The sequence below is a fragment of the Erpetoichthys calabaricus genome, chromosome 17 (assembly GCF_900747795.2).
Source record: "Erpetoichthys calabaricus chromosome 17, fErpCal1.3, whole genome shotgun sequence".
Classification (NCBI taxonomy): domain Eukaryota; kingdom Metazoa; phylum Chordata; class Cladistia; order Polypteriformes; family Polypteridae; genus Erpetoichthys; species Erpetoichthys calabaricus.
Genome location: NC_041410.2, coordinates 27,901,888 through 27,911,845, shown reverse-complemented (window position 1 = coordinate 27,911,845; position 9,958 = coordinate 27,901,888). Strand labels below are relative to the sequence as shown.

The window sequence follows — 9,958 nt, the reverse complement described above, 5'->3', positions numbered from 1 at the left end:
TGTCTTCACTAAAGGTCTAACAAGCATCTTGCTATAAAAATTCTCTATATTCTAGCTTCAGTTGCTTCCAAGAAATAAGCCGTTGTATTTAACTGTAAAATGCTGTACGTTTGCATTACTATTATAATGTACGTTAATGTGATGTTTTTTTTCAGAAGATAGATAGATAGATAGATAGATAGATAGATAGATAGATAGATAGATAGATAGATAGATAGATAGATAGATAGATAGATAGATAGATACTTTATTAATCCCAAGGGGAAATTCACAACACTTTTACATTAACTAAGAAACAAAGTCATTTACCTTGGTATTCCTGAATCCACTTGACTGAATGGAGACCACCTGGCAACATTGTGCACATGGAAGAAAGCAAAACTAACTGGGCAACCAGTCCACTGCAGTGCTCATTCATACACTAACAGCCCTAACACCTAACACATACACTGACCAGCCGTGACACTAAAAGCACTGACAAGTGAAGTGAATAACGTTGATTATCTCATTACAATGGTGGGCTATGTTAGGCAGCAAGTGAACAGTCAGTTCTTGAAGGTGATGTGGTGGAAGCAGGAAGAATGAGCGAGTGTAGTTAGTAACATTGTGAACACTACTTGGGAGGCTTACATCTGTCTTGTCCTTCTGTTTGAGTATAATCACTTCGCTTTATTAGCTACTTGAAGTTTCACGTGATAGAATTCACCAGGTGGTTCATTTGTAAAATGCCGTAGGTGTCTGTTTCACTTTCCATGTCAGTGTCTGACGACCAATTCACATTGTTATCACTATTGCTTGATTCAACTAATGATTCACTTTCAGTTTGCTCTAAAACTGTTTTTACATTTTTTCCATTTACACAACATTGTGTGTTTTGGTTGAAGGCCCTGCCCCACTCATGAATGTGAATGAGTTACCACCGAGTAGCAAAAGCATAGAAATATTCATGATTTTTTTTTTGTTGAGTCTGGTATCTCCGCAGGCCTCAGCCTCACCCTGGACCTCAAGGTATGTGGAGGTGACTTAATGTGCAGTCATCATTATTTCAGTCAGATAACCCGCCCACAACCCTAATCTATACAGAACTCAGGAGGACAGCAGTTGGACTCTATTGGCTCTGTGGTAGGGATCTGCACTGGCAATCGGAAGGTTGCCGGTTCGAATCTCATAAATGCCAAAAGGGACTCTGTTCTACAGTATTGTGTCCTTGAGCAAGGCCCTTAACCTGCAATTGCTGAGTGCTTGGAGTAGTGAGAAAAGCGCTATATAAATGCAAAGAATTATTATTATTGGTGTCCAATGCTCCAGAATGGAGGATCTGGGCTACAGAGATAAATACTTGGATTTATTTGCAGCATGATGTCATTTAATCCACTAGAAGGCCACAGAATACTGTCCTGAGTGCTTTTCGGGCTTAACACTTGTGGAGATATAAGAAACAGATTACACTCTCACGAAGTTTTGGGGTTTTGCCTTCCCCGTGTAGTGAAAAGGTCCAATAGTCTTGCTCAGATTCGTACACCAAGACAATGTACTAGTGAAATAGTCGGATTTACTGTATATAAGGGATGGACAGGAATTAAATACAATGGGTATGATGGGAAAATCCAGGAAGCATCAGAGATGATGTGGAAACGTGGAGCTGGAAGTGATGTCATCAGAACGGGACAGATGGGAGGTAGCGGTTGTTGTTAACACGAAAGGGAAATTGAATTTCTTCAAAAAGGTTTATTTACTCATCTGTTTTCCTGCTGAATAAAAGAGAGAGGTGTTAGTACTCTGTTCCAAACCTGTTTTCTGTGAATTATCACACTCCGTTGAGCTGGTTGGCTGCTCCCTACTCACGCATGTGTGACACACTGTACATGCAAACAATACAGCTTAACCCAAGAGACACTCAGGCTTAACCACATTCACATAGAATTCCGAGCCGGAGAGATACTCGGGGTTTATGCCAAGTAGGTTCATTTGGTCTAAATGCCATTTTAATCTGTTTTTAGTTACTATGAAGTTATTTTGTTTGGATGCATTCAGGTGATACTTTGTGGCTTTCAATGTCACTCATGCCCCCAGACTTTGACAAAAATTAAGTAGGGATACCAGCAAAAGCCAACAAATATTTATACATTCATAACAAAAATGTGTTCCAATAGCAAATTTTCAAACAAAAAATGTTGCTCCAAGTTCATTAGAATATGAGGGAAATTACAATAATAAAGGATAAATAACTGCGGTGGGCTGGCGCCCTGCCCGGGGTTTGTTTCCTGCCTTGCTCCCTGTGTTGGCTGGGATTGGCTCCAGCAGACCCCCGTGACCCTGTAGTTAGGATATAGCGGGTTGGATAATGGATGGATGGATGGATTTTCTTTTTTTATATATTGATTAAAGGACTCTTTACTGTTGTGAGTTTTGAACATTAAAATCTTCATATGGCTTATTTTATACCAATACAGCTCTTTCTGTATTTACTCATAAAAAAAGTACCTACCATTTCTCTTAACTATTAGCCTTAGCACATACTTACTGTAACAAATAGGATCAGGAAATATACGCTATATGTATGTGTTCTCTTTATGTATAATTTTAATATGTACTCTTTGTAATGGAGGGAACTGTAAGACTTTATTCACAGGGTTTTCCAACTAACTGATAAGCCAAGGCTTGAGGTTTTGCACAATGAAGTGTTTGTTCTGCAAAGCTGTTTATTCTGATAACTGTTTGATTAATCAGACAATCATTTATTTATGAATATATATTGACCTAGGTGTGAACTTTTAAAATATTATAAAATATTATAAAAAGGCTTATGAGTGAGCAAACAGCACACACCCACACACCTTGTAGCCAGGGGACTGTGTTTGAGTTTCAAATAAAAGGCCTGCTTAAGACAAAATAAATAAACAAATACATAAATAAACAAATAAATGTGTCTTTGATTTATTTTCATTTAAGTAAATTGTCGCTCAAGCCCTTCAAACTAACATTCTGATCTTCCTTTAGCACATCCTCTGCAGTGTTATAAGTGCATACCCACAGGCATTGCTCCCTGCACCAGATCAGAGCAGACCTGCAGCTCGGGAGAAACCCAATGCATCAGCGGGTTGAGTGTCACCACAGTATTAATAAGTAAGTGTTTTTTTCTTTAATGATTGATTTAATAATATAATCATTTATATTTATTTTCTTTTGTGTTACAATATTAATCGGATATTTAAACATAATTTGTTATAGTTGTTAACAGTACAGAGACTTACATGATGTTAAATGGAAATTTATAACTTCACTCTTCATTCTATACTTAGAAGATAATTATTTCACAAGCATGCAGGACTCGCCATATTCTTAGATGGTGTCAAGTAGCGACATCATTTCAGCTCTTCACAAGTTCGTTCCCCTGATTTCCCCTCTTTGAGGAAATGTCTATCTTGCCGCTTTTGTATAATTCAACACTCGCCATTTCATGCATATTTATAGTACGTCCTCTCACAGTTAAAGAGTGCATACATTCGATTTCAACAACTAGTGACAGGACTGTCCATCATACTAACTCTGATCTAGTCACACTATCACTATAATTCCAAATTCATGGGTAATATTAAAGAGAGTTGTTAGCACTGCTGTCTCTAAGCGCCACGACACAGGGTTTGATTTAGAGTTGGGTTGATCATGAACTGTAATCAGACCCAGGATGAGTAAGGAGGTGTGATCCTGAGACCACTCTCTGATGGACTGGCACATCAAGGGAATAGATTTGCTTCCCCGTGACAGAGCACTGGGGTGAGGCAGGAGCTCCAGCTCATTTCAGTCTCTGATATAATGTGGTAAGAAAAGGTCAAAATGCGACATTCAATCAAGCTGGACTTTGAAAACCCATTGTATTCTGTAATTCACTTTAGGACGATGTGTTTAGCCAGGAGAAACACATACCTAGAAGATACCGAGCAGGCAATAAAGTAAATCTTTCTGTTATTGACCTTTTTTTTAATTTAAAGTTTTCATTTGTTTTAGCACATCAGGCAATTAATGTATCCTACCAGACTTGTGGATCGCCCAGTAGCTGTGAGGAAAACATTTCTTTAAATTTTGGAATCACGCAGACGACAGTCAACTCTCAGTGCTGTGACAAAGACCTCTGCAACACTGAATTTCCTAAAGGTAATACAAAAATAGAACTTCTCATTTCTTAAGAATACATATTTTAATGCATTTCATCATGAAAGTGATATCAAGTATAAATCTAAGAATTCTAAATGTGCAGAGAGCTGGAATATCATAAATGTAATGTTCTCTGTGTGGCGATCAGTTGCTGCTTGCCGCTGCTGTCAGGTCAGGAGGAAGCCCCAGAAGCTCATAGCGAATAACATCTGGGTTGGTTTTAAGATGACGTTTACGACGGTCTGCTTTAATGATAAAGTAAACTACGAGGTTAAAGTGGACATTTCAAGTTTATTTTCATTATGTCCTTAATTTTTTTTTCTCTATGGCTCAAATGTGCCACTGTACATTCTATTCTATTGCTATTGTGAAGGTGCAGAAAAAAAAGACAGCACAGAAGATGGTATGTGAGACTTTTAAAATGTATCGTGTTGTTACTTTGGGGAATATGCGATGTTTGAATATAAAGGCAACATGAATACATTTGTATGTCGGCATTTTGCTTCACCACATCGAACCATTCATCAAACATCGAAATGCGCACATCGATCTGCAAAGTGGCTGGAGTAGCAAGAAATTCAGGCTGGATTTCAGGGTTTGAATGTGGAGAGTTATGACGATATTCCAGAAGAAGATGACATGACTGTATTTGGATAAATGTATATTGTTGTACATGAATAAATATAAGACTTCCCCTGAAAATAAGCCCTAGTGCATTATTGCATCTTTAGGAGCAAAAATTAATACAAGACCCAGTCTTATTTTCGGGGAAACACGGTAGGTTTATTTAATTATAGGACTTGCTAAAGACTACTGCCGTATGTCCTGATATGTAGAACAATATAATTAAAATTGGAGGCACTTTCTTTCTTCACACTACTGTGCATCATCACAGTGACAAATTCAAACAGAATTTAAAAATCTGTTCCTATGTATCTATTTTTTTTTTTATTTTCCACGTTTTTTCTGTTTTACAAACGCAGTTTCTAGTAACGATACTGTAAATGGCCTGGAGTGTTGCCAGGATGAACACTGCAGCGAAAAGATCCAATGTGTTGGAAATGAAAAGGTTTGCCTCAAAATGCAGTGTAAGTAAATCCAACCTCTTCCATTCATGTTAAATATTCTTCCGTTGGTTCTGTTGACATTGTGCGCTTCTCACAATGAAATGTCTTGCAAGTAAATTTTTCAGATCTTTTACATGTGTGAATAAAATTATGCTTATGAAATTTTTGAATGCATTTCAGGTAACACCAATAAAACATCTCCTTTGTGTTGTTAAGTTTGCATTGCTGGAACCAGACGCATCACAACCGAATGTGTACGAGAAAGATGTAAAATAGATTAGATGAGAACAGTTTAGGTTATGAAATTATTATTATTATTTATTTACCTGATGCAGTTTTTCAGGGTGACTAGCTTATATGTTATGTTACACTAGCTGTGTTACCTGGGAGATTTCATAAGACAACAGGTCTTAGTGACAGTGCCGTCAATTGATGTAGCCAATGCACGATGTAATTAAGTGCTTTTCTTATACAATATTTGCATGCTTTTAATTTTTTAAACCAAGGGCTTATATTATTGGAAGGTAGTGTGTTGTAGTGGTTAGGGCTTTGGACCTAAAACTTTAAACCCTGAGGCTGTGGGTTGAAATCCTGATTCTGACACTGTGTGACCAGGAGTAAGTCACGTCACCTGCCTGTGCTACAATCAGAGAAACAAAATAAAATAGCTGGCAATTGTTTTAAGTCAGCTTGGATTAAGGTGTCAGTAATAATAATATTATTAGGTCACTGGATCAGCTTACTCTTGAACATGCTATACACAGTTGTTCAGGAGTAAAACATTACTGCTTTCTTAAGTGAGTTGCCTTTTATCGATGGTCATTGCAAAGCATAATTTTACAGGACAGTGTATTCTCTTGAATTGAAATGGATAATCAGTAAGAATAATGTGAAATCTGTGTACAGTGGAACCTCGGTTCACGACCATAATTTGTTCCAAAACTCTGGTCGTAAACCGATTTGGTCATGAACCGAAGCAATTTCCAGACCATACGAACTGTATGTAAATATATATATTTTTTAAGTTTTTAAGCACAAATATAGTTAATTAAACCATAGAATGCACAGAGTAATAATAAACTTAATGTAAAAACATTGAATAACACTGAGAAAACTAACAATGCAATAGTTCGCACTATAGCGCGACCAACTGCTGGCTAAAAACACTTTTTTTTTTTAATGAGTTTTAAGCACAGGGAAAAAATGAACATTTGAAAAAATCCGTAATTTAATAAACCACCAAGAAAAGTAACATTGCAACAATGCACGCTACGAACCGATCGCTGTAAACAGAAGTGAAAACAAAATCAAGCCCAGTGCATTCTTTAACTGCCTTACTACCTTATGAGTACAGCCCCCTCTCTCTCGCTTGTGCTGCCTGTGTGTGTGTGTCTGTCTCTTTCTCTCTCACGCTGCCTGTGTATGTGCGCGGCTCTTTCTCTGGCGCTGCCTGTGTGTGTGCGTCTGTCTCTCTCTCAGGCTGCCTCTCTCTCACGCTGCCTGTGTGTGTGTGTGTCTCTCGCTCTATCGCTCTCTCTTGCTCGCTGCACACGAAATGCACAGGGAGAGACTGAACATGTACAAACCGAAAGGGAAACTGGCTTGTTTGCATACCAAGTGTGTGGTCGTGAACTGAGGCAAAAGTTTGGCGAACTTTTTGGTCGTAAACCGATTTGTATGTGTACCGAGACATTCGTGAACCGAGGTTCCACTGTATATATCATAATCATTATTAGATGAATTTCTTTTCATGGTTTTCTTCACTTGTGTGTCTGTAGGTCTAGGGTGTTGTACCGTGTTGTCCATTATGGATGTAGTGAGAAGTTAAGCAAAATGACACCTTTTATTGGCTAACTAGAAAGATTACAATATGCAAGCTTTCCAGGCAACTCAGGCCCCTTCTTGATTACATCTTGCCTGAAATGCAGCCTTGGTTGCCTCGAAAACTTGCATATTGTAATCTTTCTAGTTAGCCAATAAAATGTGTTATTTTGCTTAACATCTCGCTTCACTTGTATGTAAGCAGTGCTTGAAATGGATATGCATTTGACGTATTAAAGTGATGAGCGAGGAGTATGGAGCAGTAGCTGTGAGCATCACAACATGATTTCTATGGCTTCCTCGTTTCAAATTCAAGTGGCACAATCTAAGACTGACACTCTCTGCAATCAAACGGCGGGGACTTGGGGGGGGGGGGGGGTAACTTGGAATTTGGAGGTTGATGGTAGAATGGATAACCAAAATGGTAGCCAGCACACACCTAAGAGAGTGGGCAGTCAACAGCAAAAACCAGCACTTGTTAACCATTGAGCTTTGCTGAACATTCTCTTTCCATTTCTTATGATTGAGTCTCATTTCCCTCTCCAGATCACTGCCCCATCTTTTGGTGTTCATCCACACTACTGGCTAAGGGTGCTTTTTGCATGTATACATAAATATACACATTTAGGGATATTTAGTATTTAGAAACTGGGTGCTTTTAACGTTATATTTATGTATTTTTTTTAAGCTTCAGCAGCTGGAATTCACTCTGAAATGAGAGGATGTGCTACAAGTAATCTGTGCGCAGTGCAGTCTTATCAGGTGCCTGGTGTTGTACAAGGAACATTATACTGCTGCAGCAAGAGCCTCTGCAACTCAGCCAAACTCATCTCAGTGAACATCCTTGTCCTTCTTTTACCACTGCTCCTCTATAAACTGATTTAAAAGAAAATGCGTGTTAAGGTATTGCACGTTTTCTGAAACTGGTGTGTGTCATTATTAACACAGGGCGATATCTGAATTTACAATATTAGGATAATTCTAATAGATCCAAATTTAGTTTATGTAGTGCCTCTCGCAGATCTTATCGTCTCACAGTTTTTAACAAAGCACACAAGAGTACACAAAAAAACGCAACATTCATTCATAGCTGTGTGATTAAAATGAAAAGCTAACAGAGAATGACTAAGTTGATTTTAATTAATTGTATACTCAAGATTTGATCTGTTACTTAATTCCTTATATGGAAGCTTATTCCTGCCTCTCAAAAAAAAAACTATTCTTGGGTTATTTCACAAAAGTATTGCATTATTTTGTAATAATTATTGTGTTATTTCAAGAAAATATTGCCTGTTGCTAGCATTTTGGTCATTCATGTGTGATTTGGCCGTCTGGTGACAGCTATTGATGGAGAAATTAAACACACATGAGGCCTGCAATCAGATGACTTAAATCTACGTCAGGGGTCTCCAACTCCAGTCCTGGAGAGCTACTGTAGCTGCAGGTTTTCATTCAAACCCTTTTTCTTAATTAGTGACCAGATTTTGCTGCTAATTAATGCTTTGTCTTAATTTTACTTGATGCACAACTTAAGACTCAGGCCCCTTCATTATTTTGTTTTTCCTTAACTAGCAACCAAACAATATTCACAAAATAACTGAAAATTAAGAAAGGTGAAGGCCTCAGTAATGTTGATCTGCTCAGGTCCACAAAACATTTTGACAGCGCTCTTTAAAAAAAAGAAAAATCAACAGTTCTGGAAATGTTTGCCATGGCAGAATGAGCGCAATGGAATTAAATAACGGGTTTAATTAAGCAACGAGAATTGGCTTCAAGTTAAGAAACTGAACGAAGTGAAGTTGGTTGGAGTTTGAGGCCCCAACTTAGTTGGTCATTTGTTGGCTCACTTGACATCCAATTTGTGTTTAGGTGCCTGTTGTAAGGGAAAAAAGAATCAATTTAGTGGTCAGAGTTGCAAGAAAAGTCAATTAAAATAAAGGGAAATAGTTCATTAGCAGCAAAAACTGGTCACTAACTGAGAAGAGAGTTAGAATGAAAACTTGCAGCCATAGTAGCTGTCCTGGACTGGAGTTGGAGACCCCTGATCTACGTCATTTGATTGCAGTAATTATTGTGGAATAGCACAATCACTTTTGTGAAACAGTGCAGTAAATTTATTTTTGAATGACAGGAATTAACTTCTGCAGTCTTGTTATTTGTATAGATAGCTGAGAAAAAAATGTAATTTTTCATTGGGAAGAGCGATCACAAAGCCCCACGAGGGGCCGTTAACTAAAAGCAGCAAACGATCTACTGTTACTCATGTCACATGATCCACATATCAGTTATCCAATCACATGCGCACAACGTCCAAAAGGCATGCATTTATGGCTGAATATTATTGTCCTGGAATAGAAAATCTTCAATTTTTTAAGCTGCAGACTGTTTATATTACATTTTAATTTTTTGCTCAGATGAACCAGGATGAACTGAACTCTTAAAACTAATTTAGCTACTCCTAATACATTCTTTCTGCATTTGTACCGGTATTTTATAACCTTAAGGCAGTTGTTTCAATTAGTTTATAACCTGAAAATGGAAAATAAGTATGGATTAAAAGCTTTTCCAGTTAATTTATAGCTTGGGTAAGGAAAGCAGCATGAAGATCAAAGGTCTTTAAGCAGTCATTTATCATAAGAACAGCCAGCAAATCACATAATAATAATTCTTTTCTCACTACTCAAAACGCTCAGCAATTGCAGATTAAAGCGCCTTGCTCAAGGGACCAACAGAGCAGAGTCTTTTTTGGCATTTACGGGTTTCGAACCATCAACCTTCATATTGCCAGTGCAGATCCCTAGCCTCAGAGCCATGAAAACTCCATGTAAAATTTTAACTTCAGTTTCATCCGAGGGACCAGAAGGGCAATCACATATACTATGTGATGTTAGAGAGTGAGACGTCAATGACCATTT

At 37.8% G+C, this 9,958-nt stretch overlaps 1 protein-coding gene across 1 annotated transcript; it reads left to right on the top strand.

Moving 5' to 3' along the window:
• Positions 1-3,900: 3,900 nt before the first annotated feature.
• Positions 3,901-8,008, top strand: LOC114668135 (phospholipase A2 inhibitor and Ly6/PLAUR domain-containing protein-like). Its single transcript, XM_051920782.1, has 4 exons — positions 3,901-3,945; positions 3,993-4,155; positions 5,139-5,243; positions 7,732-8,008. Exons 1-4 carry the CDS (start codon positions 3,901-3,903, stop codon positions 7,926-7,928), a joined length of 510 nt encoding a protein of 169 aa, XP_051776742.1. The 3' UTR covers positions 7,929-8,008.
• Positions 8,009-9,958: the final 1,950 nt, after the last annotated feature.

Coding starts and splice junctions, on each gene's coding strand:
- LOC114668135 (XM_051920782.1), top strand. CDS start 3,901: ATGTGTTTAGCCAGGAGAAACACATACCTAGAAGATACCGAGCAG. Junction 4,156..5,138: donor CAACACTGAATTTCCTAAAG/GTAATACAAAAA, acceptor TTACAAACGCAG/TTTCTAGTAACGATACTGTA. Junction 5,244..7,731: donor GGTTTGCCTCAAAATGCAGT/GTAAGTAAATCC, acceptor ATTTTTTTTAAG/CTTCAGCAGCTGGAATTCAC.